At 37.4% G+C, this 19,023-nt stretch overlaps 1 protein-coding gene across 2 annotated transcripts; it reads right to left on the bottom strand.

Moving 5' to 3' along the window:
• Nucleotides 1–584: 584 nt before the first annotated feature.
• On the bottom strand, nt 585–15,548 carry cndp1 (carnosine dipeptidase 1). 2 transcript variants are annotated; one of them, XM_059339844.1, is made up of 12 exons: nt 15,412–15,548; nt 14,308–14,418; nt 9,260–9,403; nt 7,111–7,273; nt 6,089–6,177; nt 4,911–5,108; nt 4,748–4,832; nt 4,307–4,467; nt 4,057–4,221; nt 3,805–3,946; nt 1,722–1,869; nt 585–1,532 (listed from the first exon to the last, which is right to left on the bottom strand). In XM_059339844.1, exons 2-12 carry the CDS (start codon nt 14,416–14,418, stop codon nt 1,454–1,456), a joined length of 1,485 nt encoding a protein of 494 aa, XP_059195827.1. In that variant the 5' UTR covers nt 15,412–15,548; the 3' UTR covers nt 585–1,453. The 2 variants fall into 2 exon arrangements, with proteins under 2 accessions (XP_059195827.1, XP_059195828.1); XM_059339845.1 differs by having other exon boundaries at nt 14,308–14,428; nt 15,429–15,487.
• Between the last annotated feature and the right edge of the window lie 3,475 nt (nt 15,549–19,023).

Genomic DNA, 19,023 nt, shown 5'->3' with positions numbered 1-19,023 from the left:
TGTATTATTTGTGTCCAAAGCTGTTTAGTAAGTATTTTAGTCATCTTCAATGGGCCATCATTTTAATTGCAAACATATTCTATTTAGACTTAATACATTTAGTTTAGTTTAATTTTAAGAACAATGGCATGACACATTTTGCTTTATGCAGGCATCAATAAACGTGGTCGTCCATAAAGTTCTTACCATGAAATGATTGTGACAATGTCATTTACTGTTGACAGATAAAGTGTATATTTTTATTAATCAATCTCTTTCAAACACATCACAATAAAAATGGAACCACAATTTACAGAGGATCGTGTCTGAAAACAAAATGATTCCAACTTTATGGGCGACCGTGTACTAACACATCTCCTCTTACTTTTGTTAGTATTAATTTAGTATAATTTGTTAGTAGTCTAAATAAGAGCACTCTCACAAAGAAAAGACCATCTCATTCTCATAGTCATCAGGAATATAAATGCATGAATATCATAGTCAAATTAGTTTATTATAAATTATAAATAGGTAATCTATTCTAATTATATATTCGATTATTTTATGTTTTAGCTGTTTTTTATTTTCATGTAACACCTTTAATGCTCTGGAAAATCCTCTTTACTTTGTTGAAGTTTATGTTACAGTATGTTGATACTTCTTACAGCCTTTTGTCGGTGCCATCTAACCAACTCTTGATCATATGCCAGACTATTTGCACATGGCACAACACCTGCCCCTATATATAGAATGTATGGTTGTTACCTATGCTAATAAAAAATATGATTAAGTAGGATTCCTCATTCAAAACACCTGGGTAAGAGCACATTTGGATGGTGAAAAATGTTTGGTGCATCTTGAGTTGACTTCTCTTTGACTTCTCTCTTCAGAAAAATTAAGAGAAAATATGAGATAATGTTGCTGCATGATGCCTCACAGATGCTTGATGCTGACTGTAAAAAGTTGTCAGCATCTTGCAGTATAAAGAATAAGACAGACTGGTGCACAATTCAAGAAACAGTACTGTTGATTGGAGAAACAAGCCTGATGGTTACAAAGGTGCACACCACATAACCACAGTGTCCTGGTGTGATTCTGCCTGGTCACACCCTTCTCTTTCCAAATGCTACATTTAACACTACATCCCTTTGTGAGATGTCTTGCAAAACTTTTATTAACAATGTTGATGGTCAACTACATTACCTCAGGAAATGTTGTGATAAACATCTCATCACTGAAATAACAATATCTGTGTCTTTGTCTTTTTGTGACTTTAACAATCATAAAGGAATATTTTGACTCTTTCGTCAAGAAATAAACTACACAGTTGTTGCATTGTATAACTTTTACTACATGACACAAACACCCTCACACTTACAGTACTGTCTGACAACAAGATAGGTAAAAGAAAGATGAAGGCACAGTGAAAAAAAACAGGCTTGTGTCGATGAGAGCTCACTGTAGCAGTGAAACATCACACACTGGTCTTCTTAATCTGGGATACTTCATGCAGGAAGGAGATGAATAACTTGGTTCCCTCAATATAGTTGTACCTGGGAGAAGAAAATTAAAGGAAGAAAACAGTTGAAGGCTGAACTGTTAAAGACAAAAATCTTCTTAGGTTCAGATTAAAGTTTCTCTCCTGCAGCTTGGCCTCATCTAAACACATATTTAACATAAAACTTCTTTAATAAAGAAATAGAAATGAAAAGAAAATCATTGTAGAACCAGTAGAGCCAAACCTGCTAATTTTCTCTTTCTGGGAGTGCATCCCATCATCAAAGCCGCCGATGGGCATCATGATGATGCTTTTTCCTGTCACGTCCTGGAAGTTTCTGGCTATTGGGATGGTCCCGCCCTCACGTATCAGATCAGGATCCATCTGAAAAACTGGAGAGGATGGGGTATTTTATATCACTGTGTAATAGACACCAATGTACCTCCTGTGGCAGCTTGTTTCCTCAGAGCCCTGGCTCAAGCTACATTGCTAACATGAGGTCAAAAGGTCAGTGATGCAGCCTAATGCAAGACAAGTTATACCATTAAAGTAAAGTCTAAAGTCACTGCTGAAACTAAGATATAATCAGTGTGTGAAAGAAATGTTTAAGCCAGGAGAGAAGCATGCATGTATTAAATTTACCTCTGGTTGCACTTAACATTAGCCTTGTGAGTCCCACATAAAGATTGTTTTATGGTCACAATGACCACAGGGTCACAGGGCTTTGAATTTGTGGGAAGAAAAGAAGAGGTATTTAGCTGATGGGTATGGAAAAATATGAGAGATTTCTTTGTCAAAACTATGATGATGATGATGCCCCAGTTCATAAACATCGATAGGCAGCTCGACTTGGAGGTAATCGACAGTAGTAACACAAATATTAACTTAAATTAAATTATTAACTTCTTGTGGCAACATTATTATCTCAATCGCTAGTCTCAAGACAACATGATGTTAATTGTGCAAATGATGGTCCAATATAGAAGAAAATAGATGAAAAAGAAGTTTATGATTTGGTGGTCACCTTTGATTGACAGGTCGTTAACATGGAGAACTGTCATCAGTAGAGAAGTGAAGCAAAATAATGCGTTTTAACAGCACTGTGTACCTCTAGTACACAGTGCTTGAGAGTTAAAGTATCTTGGGGTCTTGTTCACAAGTCAGGGTAGAACGGAGCATAAGATGGACAGGCGGTTTGGTGCAGCGTCAGCAGTTATGCGGGCCTCACTTATGGTCATGACCTTGGGGAAGTGACCGAAAGAATGAGATTGAGGCTACAAGCGGCTGAAATTAGTTTCCTCCATAGGGTGGGTGGGCTCAGCCTTAGAGATAGGGTGAGGAGCTCAGACACTCGGAGGGAGTTCGGAGTCAAAAGGTGAGGTGGTTTGGGCATCTGGCCAGGATGCCTCCTGGGCGCCTCCCATTAGAGGTGTTCTAACTGGTAGGAGGCTCTAGGAAGACCAAGAACACAGTGGAGGGATTATATCTCTCTCCTGGCCTGGGAACGCCTCGGGTCCCCCAGGAGGATCTGGACGTTGTGGCTGGGGAGAGGGACGTCTGGAATGCCCTGCCTGTTGCCTCTGCGACCCGGCCCCGGATAAGCGGCTGAAAATGGATGGAGATTCTACAAGGCAGAAGCCATAAATAATAGCTGTTTTCAGAGTTACATTTTACAGTAAACACCAGTTAGTAGTGTGTTTAAGGTGAGGTGATGGAATCAACTGAGATTATACTGTATGGATAATGTCAAGGAGTTCAATGTTTTATGTCTTAGCACCCCCCAAAGAGGTTAGTTTTCACAGTAATCTTGTGTTTTTAAATGTGTTTTGTGTTTAAATAATGTTTTGGCTAATATCAAACCTAGTAATTAATTCATCATTAAAAAAATACACAGATCGATCGGCAGGGGGCAGCAGTTGAGTAGGTGGTCCCTAATGTGGACAAGAGTCACATACCCGTTCTCACTACTTCCTGAATGTGGACACATGCAGCCTGAACCACATCCGAATGTGGTTTTTGACATCTGATCTTAATGCATCCTCAGTGTGTCCTGGCAGTGGCTTTTTTTTTACTGTATTTAGAGCCATCCACTTGTGTTTAGATCACTCAGACCACATGTTACTGCTAAATGGAAACAGGGTCTGTACCATTTAAGCACAAAGTTAGACAACCTTCAATGTACCAGAATAACCGGCACCTTGCCACGAGTATAAAAATACGTTTCAGTCTCTGTAACCTTGTCATTCATTCTGAAGCATGACAGAACTGAATGTGATGTGTAGATTAATCATTCATCAAACCACAACAAAAATGCATACTATCAGTACCTCTCTTGACAGCAGCCTTCCCAGCCTCATATAAAGGATGCTTAGTGTCAGCCAGCCAAGGCTTGGCACCGATCACCATCGTGACTTTCAGCTTATTGGGACTCTTCCGCTTTGCAAACACTGAGTGAAGATAGTCTGTTACCTGAAGCATCAAACCAACAAGATAACAGAAGAGTTACTTTATGAGAACTGTTCTGAAAATAGACATGATTTAACTATTTTTACAAGCAGAGCTTTCACAACTTGTTTTACCTGTTTCTTGACCATGGCTGGGTCCATGTCGGGAACTTGTCTAATAGAGAACTTAGCGATGACCTTAGCAGGGATGACCGTCTTTGTGCCCGGGTCAGAAAAGGCCCCTTCAATGCCATGGATGGTGACAGTGGGGTAGCGCCACATGTGGGCTAACAAATCCACCTACAGAAAACATAATATGTCAGTCGCTCATCTTGTTGTCTCCGATTCACCTTAAAGTAAATTGTTTTTAAGATTTCACTCTTACCTTATTGCTGTACATGAGCTGGTTAACACCAGTTTTATTCTTAAAGCTTTCAATGTCAAACTGGATGTCCTGATACATTTTCCATTCCTCATCAGAGAGGGGAGCCACAGCCTCCCTGATCCCAGGAATCAGGATCTTACCACTGGGGCTGATCAGTGTGTCTAAGACAACAAAGTTAGAAACCAGTTGATTTATTTGTATTTTTTCCCACTAAGAAATCTAAAAAACACTGCTAGCTTAATCCTTCAACTAGTTTATGCTGCTATTCTGATCAAGGGTCCCTTCTTTAAGAGATAATGCAAGTCGGTGACCTGGCATATTGTTGACACCTTACTTCTATCTGACTATCATGTTCCAGTGTCTTATCTTACTGTGAATGACTGAGTGAATGAATGAATGAATCAATAAACGAATCAATCAATCAATGTAAGCTACACTCACCAAGAATTCCAATGAGGTCAGTCATTGGTTCAATCACAGTGCCCCCATAAACTCCAGAATGTAAGTCCTGTTTTGGTCCTTCAACCTGCAAACACACCATGACACAGCTTACTTGAAAATAAATGTTTGAAACAGTGTTTCAGTGTGTATCAATAAACCTAACCTCAGCAAAGAAGTAGCAGTTTCCTCTGGTGCCGTAGGTGAGGGCCGGCCGTCTGCTGAGCCAGCCGCAGTCTGAGATGATGATGTAATCCACGTCAGAGAAGAAGGTGTCTCTCTGGGCCAGAATCATGGCGTCCAGGCCATTGGAGCCCGTCTCCTCCATACCCTCAATGACAAACTTCACATTTACTGGCAGCTCCTGGTGGACAGAGAGGAAGACAGTGCTACTCCATTAGATCTGTGTGGCAGGAAGAGACAACAACAGGAGTCGGGATGGTAGGAGGAGAATCTCATCGGAAGTATGGAAGATGAGTATTTTACTCAACTAAAAGTTAAGGTAGGGTAAAGTAAGATAAGGTAAGGTAAGGTAAGGTAAGGTAAAACTTTAATGTCCCAGAGGGGTCATTTCCCCTAGGAAAAATGAGTTGCTCATGTGTTGCTCAATCTCATCTCTTGAGATTAGTTTCAGATTACTAAAACAAAGGAGGTTGAGTTGAGAAAACCATTTGAGCAATACTTGAGAAATGGTATAAACTGAGGAGATCCCATAGTTGTATGCCCCTGATCTCAATTATGTCTCAGTTATTTTGAAGAAGAAAAGGAATTGAGACATAATTGAGATCATGGTCTATAGAAGCGAGATTAAGCAACACATGAACAACTCATTTTTTCTATGGGTTGGTTTACAGACAGTAGTATAAGAAAAATACAAGTACAAGCATACACATGAGTGCAATAGTGCACACAACATATTTCCAAATATTGCTCACTGTTAAATCGAATAGGATTATAAGAAGCATAATGTCCTGACATCATTGCTTGTTAAGAGCAGCAATAGCAGATGTGATAAAAGAGAACCTGTACATACTGGTGCTATATTTAGGGAGACTAAACCTTCACCCTGAATGAAGCAGCTGGAACTCAGCATGCAAGGGGTGAAGAGAGTCAAAAACAGTGGTCTGAGCCTTAGAGATGAGCCGTTCTTCTTAAGTGCCTCCCTCTGTTTCAATTCTTTATATTTCAACTTACTTCAGACAAAGATGATGCACAAATACGTTTTCTAATCTGTCCTGTGCTCTCAGTTAAGGTCACGCTGCCTCTCCAGCTTACACTCACTCACACATTTGATTCTTTTATCTGTCACATTCAAAACTACCCATTATAACAGTCGTCTCTTACCATGTTGAGGGCCTGGTAAGCCTCTACTGCATGGATCCAGGCTAAAACTGGGGCCTTGTTGTCCGATGCTCCTCTTCCATACATGTTACCTACAGGCACAAGAATCATTGGATGATTTCTCTGGAGAGCAGATGGAGAGCTCCCAGCTAGTGTGCTTTAGACCTGAATCCATCTTAAGTACTGAATGTGAAATTGATTGTGGGATAGTTGCTTGTTAAATAATATTTTTAAAAGTTTGTAATTTAGTTTTGTTGGCTTGCTGATTTTCACTGTTTGGTGGTCTCTCTAAGCCAGAATCATCAAAATTACAAGAAAAACAGGCTTGAAATATTTCACTCTACACGTAATGAATCTATTTAATGTGAGTTTCACTTTCTGAAATAATTGACAAAAAATATTGAAGTTTTTCACAATATTCTAATTTTTTGAGATGTACCTGTGTGCATGATTTTCAGACTCAACATTGCTTTAACCCATTAGAACCCAGACCCAGTTGTCCTTAAAGGACATGTTCTATAAGTGGACCGCATAGAACACATTTCTGATGTTTAAAAAAAAAAAAAAAAAAAAATACTACCCCTAAATGTCAAAGATCTGTGATGTGACATATATATGTTACAATGGGCTTTTATGGCATTTATGTTTATAATATTCATTTTAAAATAAAATAAAAACTAGACACATTTTCTGCTTACAGAGACACACATTTGCCTTTTTCTTTTGCATCTCCACAACATTTATCAAAATTGTGACTTTAATTTGTTTAGGAAATATAGTCAGAACAAGTTAATGAGTTAAGGTGAAGCATAAAGCTGAATATGGGAGATTCTAGAAGACTTAAAATGTTTGTTACACCCGTGTCACCGTGGGTTCTTATGGGTCAAAGTAATGAAATATAATGTAATGTAATGTAAATATGCATTTGTGAGAATCTGCATGATTTAAGAACAATTCTGTTCTTCTTGCATGAGGCCCAATAGCATGAGCTGATAACGGTGACTAAGGAGCCTAAGGGCTGTTACCGTTGATGTCCGTCAGGTTGTAGGGGTCTGTTGCCCAGCCGTCCTCTAGCTTTGCTGGCTGGACGTCAACGTGGCCGTAGACACACACTGTGTGTTTGTTTGAGTCATTGCCAAACTGAGCCGTCACCACTTTGGGCAGGGCCAGCGTCTGGCCATCAGGAAGCTGCACACATTAAAGGAGAGTTAACACCAGCTGCTGTAGTGTCCCTCATTTTCATTCTGATTTTTTCAAGGACAGCAGGTGCTAATGAAGAAGAGGAGACACTAAGAGTAGCACTGCAGTGTAAAAGTCCTGCATTCATAAGTATTAAAATGTACCTGATGTACCAAAAGTAAAAGCAGATGACTCGTACTGCAGAATCATAGATCATATTTATGATTTATTTATGCATTAATGTGACGTCAGCTGGGAAAGGTGGAGCTCTGAAGTTTAATCTAAAAATGTCATAATACATCATTATTTATTATTTGAGTATATTTAGTTTTAATCATCTACATCTGTAAAGTAATTAAAGCTGTCAGATAAATGTAGTGCAGTTAAAGGGTATTGGAATGGAAATACTCAAAACTGTATTAACAGTAGCTGAGTAAATGTACTTAGTTACATTCCACCACTGTTAAAGTAAAGGCTGTTTTTCCAGGTCAAGTCATAAATATTAAATGATCGCAGTATTCTGTTTCTTCTCAAGGCTAATACTAACTATTAACACATCAAGTAAAAGTAAACAAGTGTTTGACCAGATTTAATTTTGGCAGCTATTTTAGATTTAGTCCAAGAATGAAAATGCATGTTTTAGTCACATTTGAGTGATTTTCAGTGGTTTTAGTCTATGCCAGCTCAAAGTCATTAAGTCAACTTTTAGTCACAATGTTTATAATAATATAATAATAATAATAATAATATAATAATATAAAAATAATATTAAAGGGTCATCAGTTGTTGTTTTTTATCCTTCACTAAGACAACATACTGCAGTAACAACTCATACTGTGATTGGTCAGCATTACGGGAGAGAAGTTGAGGATATTTGACCTCTAACATAATATACAGGAACATCTCAAAAAATGTGAATATCCTGAAAAAGTTCAATATTTTTTGGCAATTATTTCAGAAAGTAAATCTTGTATATTATATAGCTTCATTACACATAGAGTGAAATATGTCAAGCCTGGATTTCTTGTAATTTTGATGATTATGGCTTACAGATAATGAAAACACAAAACTCAGTGTCTCAGAAAATTTAAATATTACATAAGATCAATTAAAAAGGGATATTTTAAACACAAATATCAGGCTTCTGAAAAGTATCTTAACTTCTATACACTCAATACTTGGTTGGGCTCCTTTTCCATGAATTACTGCATTAATACTTGGTGGCATGGAGGAGATCAGCCTACGGCACCATGTTGCTCTGATATCGTCCTTCAGGTCATCTGCGTCTGGTGTCTCTCTCCTTCCTCTTGACAACAGCCCATAGACTCCTATGGGGTTCAGGTCAGCCCAGTTTGCTGGCCAGTCCAGCCCAGTAACACCATGGTCACTGCACCAGCTTTTGGTACCTTTGCCAGTGTGGGCAGGTGCCAAGTCCTGCTGGAAAATGAAACCAGCATCTCCAAAGAGCTTGTTGAATCAGCTCTAAAATGTCCTGGTAGATGGCTGCTATGTTGACTGTGGACTTCAGAAAACTGACCCAGGACTCACATATTGAACTTTTTCACAATATTCTAATTTTCTGAGACACTGAGTTTTGTGTTTTCATTTTCTCTAAGCCAGAATCATCAAAATTACAAGAAATACAGGCGTGAAATATTTCACTCTATGTGTAATGAATCTATATAATGTATGAGTTTCACTTTCTGAAATGATTGACAAAAAATATTGAACCTTTTCATGATATTCTAATTTTTTTAGATGTACCTGTATGTGTAATGAGTTTGGGAAGCAGCTGTCATGTGTGTCAGTCAATAATGAGAAGAGGTAGATTTAGTACTGAGACTCCACTGCCTGTTTAGAAGCGTGTGTGCCACATCCACCCTCTCTGGTGAGCCAGACTCTGTTTGAAATATGTGTGATGATTATATCCAAAGCTCAAATATCTCAGTATTGCAGCATTTATGAAAGGCAGCAAGGGACGGCTCTGTCACTGACTTCTTGTTCTCCGATGTCCACCAGCTCTACAGTCCCTCCCATCAGCCTCAGCTTCTGAGCCGTCACCTCCATCATGCGGTGCAGATTTGGTCTCTTCAAGATGTTGCTGGAGTCGCTTTCAATTGCAACCCAGTCCGCCAGAGTCTAAAGCACACACATCCAGACACAATATTTATCATTATTGGCCTTAATCCTTCTGCCATCTTGTTAAATATATTACATGACACGCCACAGAAGAGATCTTAAACCTGGATGTAAGTTATCATTTTAGCGCCATGAGGAATTTGAATGGGTTTTTGGTTAGATGCCTGAAATAAGGTCTGTGGTTAACACAAGCTGAAAAGATGTTTGCATTTTGTTGTTCAATGATCGTCTGAAGCATAACGGCTGTGACGTTCAGGTCATGCAACCGTGGTGTAATCCGCTATAGCATAACGTTAGCTTTATACTTTTGCCGGCTGCATTAACGCATCAAACATCATTAAAGCTGTGTTCATTTGTGAAGATTATCCTGCTGAACAAAATGTGTAAGCATCAGAAACATGTTTGCCACAGAAAAGGCGAATTCTCAATAGACCCCATAGTGATGCTACTTCCATGTTGGCCAACAAAAATACCCCATTTTGTTTTTTCTCTATTGCTGCACACTACGAGTGTCCATTGACTAAAATTATCTCTTTTAAATCCAGGACTCCAAGATAAAACCACAAGCGAGAAACAAGGCTATAAAGATGTTTGCTGTTCATGAAAAGGTGCTTGGAATTATGCCACCTTTGGCTAAGATGAGCTTTGCTTTCCTGATCAGTCAAGATACACTGTAAAAAAAGATAAATAATAGCTACTCAATAAAATTGAGCCAACAGATTGCACACAATATTATTAATTAAATCTAACTATGTTACAAGTTGAGTTAATAACAACTTAACAGGAAGTGCCTGTCAATTAAAAACAGACTAATTCTATTGTGTTGGATTAATTCAAAATTCTCTTGATTTAGAATTACATACACATAAAGATTATATTTAATGTGGTCAAAATAAGTAGATTCTATCTCAAACATTTTTATATTAAAGTTACTTAAACAACTGCCTCAAAATCAAGGAGGCCTTTATATTTAATACATTTTATCAAATATATTAAGTAAAATGAAATTACTTCAGAATAATTTATTACAGTGTATCCAACTTATCAAACACTTCTCTTCCTGGCTCGATGATTGTGATCGACCTAAGTTACAAATTATTTAAAGAAATCTGCTCTAATACACTTATGTAAGATCTATTTCCATACATATCTTTATCACCAATAATGTTATGTCCAACAGCCATAACCAACAAAAGTCAGTTATGCTGTATGCAATCTTGTGAAAAATGTTTTCTGTTCAAACAGCAATAATTATATAAAAAAAATAATGATGTTGTAAACACAGTTTACAGCCTTTTGTAAAGACAATAGAAAAAAGGTTTCCTTTAAAATAAAAATGACAGAAAAGTTATCATGATGGAAATCAACTTTTATGAGTAGACTTCACTCTACTGTGTCATGTACACCTGTTGAACTGCTCATTAACACAAATATCTAATCTGCCAATCAAATGGCAGCAACTCAATGCATTTAGGTATGTAGACATGGTGAAGAGGAGCTGGGGAAGAAAGGTGATTTAAGTTACTTTAAACCAGTGACTTGCGGTCAGGAGGAGGAAAAAGTAAAGTGTATAATTTACAAATAGATTAAATGGTTATATTTATCAAATCGTTTGAACTATAAACACATTTTTCATTCAACTTAACCAATTTTGATTGTTTAAAAAAATTCCCCATTCAAATACGGGAAAGAGAGGCACGGTGAGGCAGCAGCAAGCTGAGCCTCACCTTGTATTTCGCAATCCCTCACAAACTCACAAATGAGAGCATGTTACTGTCTCTCTGTATGTCGCCAATCAAATGTTTCAAACACTTTACATCAGCAGTGAAGAGGCACTAGGTGAGGCAGGCAGTCTTCTTGCCTCATGGTACTAGATTCTCATGCTACTCCGCAGTTGCAGAGTAAGTGACAGTGATGTTGTTGTAGAAAATCTTTAAAGAAAAACACTTGACGACCAGATGAATTCGAATAACAGCCCTGTGCGGGATTTTAATTGGCAGATATTAAAAACAGATGGCAACACATCCAACATTCAGAACAACTCTGACCTGACAACGCCTTGTCTTGGCTATTTCACTTCTGTTCGTACGTCATTATTTCTTTGTAACTAAGGTTTTAATGTCCTGTACTTTACTGTTATGACAATCATTTGATATGTGAGTACACTTGGGAGATTGAGTTCCTATTCTGATGTTATCGTATCAACCAGAGCATCCGCTTAGGATACGCTATGCTGACTTTTGTCCAAGAAGTTTTCCTTTCCCATGATCTGATATTTCACCTGTGTACCTAGGTTACATATATTTTCAATGTAGATTTATCTATGGATTTATCCTACAATGTCCACTGAGACAGAGACAGTTTTAAAACTGAAAGAAGACAAGGAAAACAAAAAAGGTTTTGTTCAGAAGCATGGACTTTTCATTTTTCATTTATAAGTATGGTAAGACCATGGCAACGTTTTTTAAATGAAATGTGTGTCACATTGGCTACAGTTTGTATGTGTAAAGAATGCTGATATGAGATATGAAACGGAACCTGCCTCACCAGCCATGAACCACAAGTCTCTGCTTTGAATGTGGCAATCTTGTTGGTCTGAGTATTTCACAAACTGCTGATCTACTGGGATTTTCACACACAACCACCTCCAGGGTTTACAGAGAATGGTCCGAAAAAGAGAAAATATCCAGTGATGCCTTGTTGATGTCAGAGGAGAATGGCCAGACTGATTCGTTACAAACATGCTATGTAGAGGAGCATCTCTGAATGACAACACGTCCAACCTTGAAGCAGATTGGCTACAGCAGCAGAAGAACACACTGCCACTTTATTAGGTACACCTTGCTAGCTAATAAAGTGGTCGGTGAATGATGTTTTTTAATTAAGCTGTACAATGCACTCTAAAAGTCACGTCAGTTTTATTTATATAGCCCAATATCACATAGTCTGTGCTGCATACAATGCACTGTTTTCTCAGAACCTTGAGTTAGATGAAGAAAAACTCCCTTTAACTAGAATTTATCGCCTTGAGGTTGTATGCCTCCACCAATCACCCAAGTTGCAGTTTATATACTGTCCAGATTCATGTGGCTATGACAACAGACAATCCTTTAAATTGTCTAATGGGCAAAGAAGAAATTCCATTGAGGTGTTCACAAGTATGGGACAGATGTGAGGTCACAGAGACCTTGACCTTCTTACAGGTTTTAACAGACGACAGCACATTACTCCGATTTTAGCTTCTCTTCAATGGCTCCCTGTTCGTTTTAGAATTTATTTTTAAGATTTTACTGATCACTTTTAAAGCACGTCAGAGGCTGGCTCCAAGTTACATTTCAGCGACGTTGACCCTTTAAGAGCCAGCCTGCAGCCTTTGGTCCTCGGGCGGGTCCATTCTGGCTGTTCCAAAGTCCAGGCTCTAAACTAAAGGTGATACAGCGTTTGCCATCAGGGCCCCTCGCCTCTGGAACACCCTGCCTGAGGACCTAAGGCTCGCTGACTCAGTGAATTCTTTTAAGTCACTTCTCAAAACACATTTTTGCAGACAATGGCACAATTTATCTGAGAACCAAGCCTTGAGCCATCCTCCTTTCTTCCGGCGCCCATTTCTGTGATAAGATTGTTTCAACATAACTTACATAATAATATAACAGTATTGGCAAATCTGACAGTCGTCAGTTGTGTGTTGATGTTTGCAGCTTGCTTAAAGCACTTGTGACATTTTTTTCACAATATTTAAAGGTGTCTTGACGTGTATGCTGCATGTTTAAAACTGTAATCATGTTTTTTTTCAGCATGCTTAAAGCAGCGGTAGTCGCCAGCTTGCTGTGTGTTTAAATTGGCCACCATGTTTGCAGCATGTTTAGAGCAGCAGTCATTGCCTGTTTGCAGCTTGTTTAAAGTGGTTGTGACGTATTTGCAGCATCTTTATCCCTCTATGGTATGTATTGTGATGCCAGTTAGGAAAAAAATGTTTGGAGTGTTTTTTGTCTTGAAATAAACTTAATAAACATAACCAGATTTTTTTTTTTTTTTTTTTTTGGGGGGGGGGGGGGCGTTTTGACGATTTGAGCCAGGAAATGATGTTTTGAGAGCTGTTTTGTTGCGCAAAATGGCAAAGCTGTTCCCTTTCCTTGTTTCTCCTTCCTTGGAAAAGTCTGCAAAGAAGTGTTTCAATATGACCTCCTGGAAATCATGGGACAAAGATAAGCATTGCTATTGGTTCCCTATACTCTTCCCTCTTTTTTTAAAGTATCGCATCGCTCAAAAACTTGCATTGTAGAAATATGACAGGCCAAATATAGGTATGTTGTCTGAGGGCAACACCGTACCATAGAGGGTTAAAGGCAGTCGTGATGTGTTTGCAGTGTAATTTTAAGTGTCCGTCACATGTTTGCAGCAGGTTTGAAGTGGTTGTCATTTGTTTGTGGCATGTTTAAAGTAGACAAAAGTAGGCTCTACACAATGTAGAGCTTCAACGTATGAAGCGTAACCCCTCTACTGTTCCTGCTGTTATTGTACAGTGGATGGTTTTATGTCTGGTGTAACAGATTAAATCCGGCTGTGGTTTACTGTCTTGCTGTGGTGCTGACATTTAAAGTGTAGCTACAGCATGCTTATTACTCAGAGTGACGAATAACCATCAAGATTTCAGAGTGACATTAACGTATGCCAAAGATTGTTCTGAATTAAAAGTAATAATTTATTTTTAGTTACTGGCTAAACATAAAATTATTTGACATTAACTGTCTTAAGTTGACATTATATTTGGTTGCTCTATAGAATATACAATTTCTGCGGTGTAAATTCCATGACTATAACTTGAATTAGAAACTGTAAATTGGAAACTAGGAGTTTCAAAAATAAAAGTATTGTTCAAGGAAAAAGAAGTAATTATATTGTACCTCCACATATTCTTCTTGATGGTTGTCAATGTACTGAGCAAGCTCCGTATACTGGAAGGCATGGACAGTAGAAATGAGCAACAGTATGGAGGGCAAAACGGGAAGATTCATCTGTTGGGAGAGTAAGAAAGTGTATTATTGAACCAGTCCAGTACACACATCTAAGGCTGTAGACCAGATTTTAGAAATATTAAGATCATGATGCAACCCAGACCACCTGAGAAATTACTAGCCACAAAAATTCATGTGAACTTGTCTGTCAATTTGATCTCCCTAACCTGCATAATAGTCTAAATTATTACTGCAACTCACACGTATCTTCGGTAACACTTTACAATAACCAACCAACCAATGTTTATAGATGGTTTATAGATCAATTATTAACCATTTACAAAGTGCTATACATATTTAACCTTTAAATGTTTTAACCAATTTCTTAAAGGTATATGAATCATTGCAAAATCATGAACATACTTAACATGGTGTTAAAGATGTTAAAATGAGTGCAACTAAAATATAAAAAAACAAACTAAAATATTACTAAACTTTTAATTATAATTAAATTGTTTGTTAATGGTAAAGCAACTATAAACTTACATTAAAATACCATCTATTAGCCATTTTTGAATGATTTAGTTAGTTAAACATTAATAAAGTTATGTATTTACAGTTCTAAATGGCCTATATACGGTTTATAAATGATGATTAAACATTAACAAACTATCTGTTTACCATTTATAAATGATGGTTATAAGTTATAAGTGTTACCGTATCTTCATTGTTAGTAAAATGTAAAAAGAAAAATTTTTAAAAAAAGAAAGAAAAATGTATCACTACCTCACAGACCAATGCGACATCTTCAAGTGTCTTTTTTTGTATATATCCCAAAGATATTCAGTTTACAAGAATATATGACAATTATATTTTTGTTTAAAACTTGCAGCTACAGTACAAACAAATCTACTTTTGAAGTCCACCATTTGTCATTTATGTGTAAAAACATAAGTAAACTCCTAATCAGATCTTGAAAAACCCAAATCAACACATCAACTTGCAGTACAGTAAATCACACTCACATTTTCAAAGTAAAACCTTTTGTCTTACCTTGTCTCTGCTGGAGCTGTGTGACAGTCTCCTCAGGCAGGCAGGCAGACTGTGACCTGTACTGGTGCCTGGACATTTATAAACCCTGCCTTCATATCACACTCCTACTGGGCCCCAGGGTCACACAGTCAAACATTTCCTGACACAATGCCAAGACAGCTGACAAATTAATTCTTTTTTTGCTGACAGGCACCAGAATTACACTCAATCTATTGATCCCGCTCCAAGAATGCACACTGGGGTTCAGCCGGAACAAAGCAGCATGGTGAAATGAACAAATTCCTGTTCTTTGTGTTTTGGAATCTCCAAGCAAACCCCCAGTTACATAAAAGTGCAGTGGCTTTTTTTTGTTCCATATTAGGCAGGTGTCCCATTGTGCTGTACTTAACGCTGAGCTACTTGTAAGCATTCCTAGCTGACATGCAGCTACATTAGATCATTACCCTAATACAGGTTTGTCTGAAAAAACTTAATCCCATCACCTCTTCATGTTCATTGGATAAATTGTCCTTGGTAAGAACTTCCTGTCTCTTTCCTGTGTGTCCCGAGGTGAGACAGGACAAGAGCCTGTTATGGATTCACATTTGTGCACTACAAAAAAGGGGCGTCTAAAAACAAGATAAAAACACTAAATCTGAGGGAAATTATCTTGCTGCATGAACAGATAATTTCACTTGACAAGATTTCTTGAATTAAGATTATTAAATCTAGAAAAAGGCATGTTGAACACTTAAAATAAGAAACTAACTCTTAAAACTCTAACTCTTAAAAAAAGTTTTTTTTTATCCTGGTAAGAACCAAATAATTTGCAGTGTGTCAATATAATCAAACAAAACTTATCAAATATCAAACGTAAATGGGAAATCTAATTAAAAAATGTCATTTCAAAACTAAAACATTCATCAAATGACTTGTGTAAATGTGTAAACTAGTGGTTTGTTACCTTTTTGATAGCTTGTCCTTTTGTTTACAGTTCCCTCTGCTTCTTTCTCACTAAACAGAGTTTCTAGCTTAGAGGCTACACTGCCAGCAACACAAACCATTGCAATACAATGCATAGATACAGGCTGTATTCAAAATCACCTATGACATACTACTACTGAGGTCGATTGGTAGGCGTGTAGAGCGCCCAAAGATGAGATCATAAGGAGGGTAGCTGTCCTCTCATTTTTTGTGCAGTTGTATGCATGGATGACCTTAGCCAGCGATTCCTTCCAATCCCTCTTTTCCTTATCCTGCAGCGGGCTAGTGGGAAGGCACCAAAAAAGCACAATAATGTTTTTCATATTCTTTAAGGTCTACTGTATATGAAGTGAATTCTTGTAGAAAAATATTTTACTGTGAAAGTGTATAAATTGACATGTATTGTGGCACACACTGTAAATTAAAAAAAAAGTTTGCATATCTGTATATGTGTATGTAATCTCATTTTGCAAAATCTGATTCATCTCAAATTGTGTGAGACAGTGGCCAGGGGGTCTGGGGAAAAAAACTGACTGAATATCTTGATGTACTGAGGAAATACATTATTATTACAAACATGAAAGTGCAATAAGAGGAAATTTAACGTGAAGATCGATGATGAATAAATTCCTTTACTTTGGCTGTGATCGTCCCAGAGACACCAATCAGGGTTTTTTTTGCTAAGATATGATTGACCTGAATCCAACAATATATGATATGTAACCATAGCTGGTAGTCTGCATTAAAACATTTGTGACATGTTTCACTGGGAACATTATGAGTAATTTTTTTTTTTTATAATTTGTTTATTGTTATTTTCAAAATAATGTACAGCACATTGTTGATATACTCAATGACAACCAGTGCTAACAAGAAAGGCATAAATATGAAATGTATGACAGCAAAAAGAAAAAACCCCAACCCTTCCCCCTTCCCACATCACCCCGCCCCAAACAAAACAAAAAGAAACAAAACAAATAAAAAAACAAAACAAACAAACAGAGATCGAGCTAACACACCCACACAAAAAAAATATTTAAAAAAAGTTAAAAAAAAATTAAAAAATTTAAAAAACACACACAAGACATATCCAGGCAGCAGTGACAAGTAGTGGTGCAGATATTCATACCACAGAGCTGGAGTTAAGTTAAGCAGTATACATTAGGTTAGATCATTTAAGTTACATGTAGCACAATTATATCTTTGACATGATTGATGAAGGGATTCCACAGCACAAAAAACCTTTTAACAGAGCCCCTTAATGAGTATTTTATCTTTTCTAGTTTAAGGAAATATAAACAGGGTATACAGAGTATTTTTGTGTAAACTTTCATGAAAAGTAATTCATTCTATCATATTACACACTGTACCTCCACAGATGATGCTGGCAAAGGCAGCTTTCACAGCTGCAGCCTGATCGTCACTGAGTCACACTGTTGGGTGGCGGTTGGTGTGCACAAAAGTCTTTCAGGGTCCTGGAGACCTCCTGGAGACCCTGGGATGCAACTACATCCTCCTTTATTTGGTCAACGACCTCAGAGAGTTCTCTGTCCGTCTTTTACTCCTGCGTAGCCTCTGGAGATCTTCTTCTGGCATGGCATAGAGTTTCCGTGCATGCTGCTTCCAGAATGCAGATCCTGTAATGTAATGGTGTTATAGGAGTAGTGTCTATTAACAACACACAGCAATTGTTTTGAATATGAAATATACAGTACATTAAAATATATGGACACCCTCTCCATAGCTGTCAAACTAGGGGAAACACTGTATATTGTAATTTGGTGCTATACAAATCAAGTGACCATTATAAAGAACACAAGGCTTAAACACTTAAAAGTTGATAATATCTCAACATTATCAAAAGGACCCAATTCGAAGAGATAGTGAATTTCTATAAAGGAGACATTAAAATAACACCAACATGTTACTGACAACATTAAATGATAATAGGAATGGTTGGATCTATACCTCTGGTTCCATCACAGTCTATGATCTCATTTCCATGGCTGTCAATTAACATAATCGTCTCATCTGTGCCCAGGGCCTCAGCCACCTTGTCGCTGATACTGCCCACCGAGGACTCAAACTCAGAAAACTTGACAGTCAGGTTTCCCGTCAATGACCTCTGCTATTAAGACATTCCTGAGTATAAATATAAACAAAACATTTAAGACCATTTTTGAAGCCCATCTTATACTTACAGGCATTATAGACAAGCAAACACAAAATGTAACAGGTAATAGTGATAAAGTAAAATTTTCAATGTACTTGTATTTACCTTTGCATCATCTTTGGTCCAGAGAGACTCTGGGAAACTTAAAAAAAAAAAAAAAAAGCTGTTGTCATTTCCATTTTCATTATGCCAAAATAGTTTGCATTCTTTTGAAACCTAATGTCGAGTTTTTTGCTGTTCGTGTATTCTAGTAAAATATGGTTTCATTGTTTATTTTATTAAATGTAATAACTTTATCTATCCTGATTTATAATGCTACTATAATGTATCATTTGTAACATTTTACTTGTACTAGAAAAAATGCTGTCAGACACATTGATAAGGTGAATGTACTTTGTACATTAGGTTATACCACTTAAGAGATCAAACACTCAGGTGACTTTTACATCATCTTTATTGAACTGAACAAAAATTAA

This window comes from Centropristis striata, chromosome 8, assembly GCF_030273125.1.
Source record: "Centropristis striata isolate RG_2023a ecotype Rhode Island chromosome 8, C.striata_1.0, whole genome shotgun sequence".
NCBI lineage: Eukaryota > Metazoa > Chordata > Actinopteri > Perciformes > Serranidae > Centropristis > Centropristis striata.
This window is presented reverse-complemented; position numbering and strand designations above follow the sequence as displayed.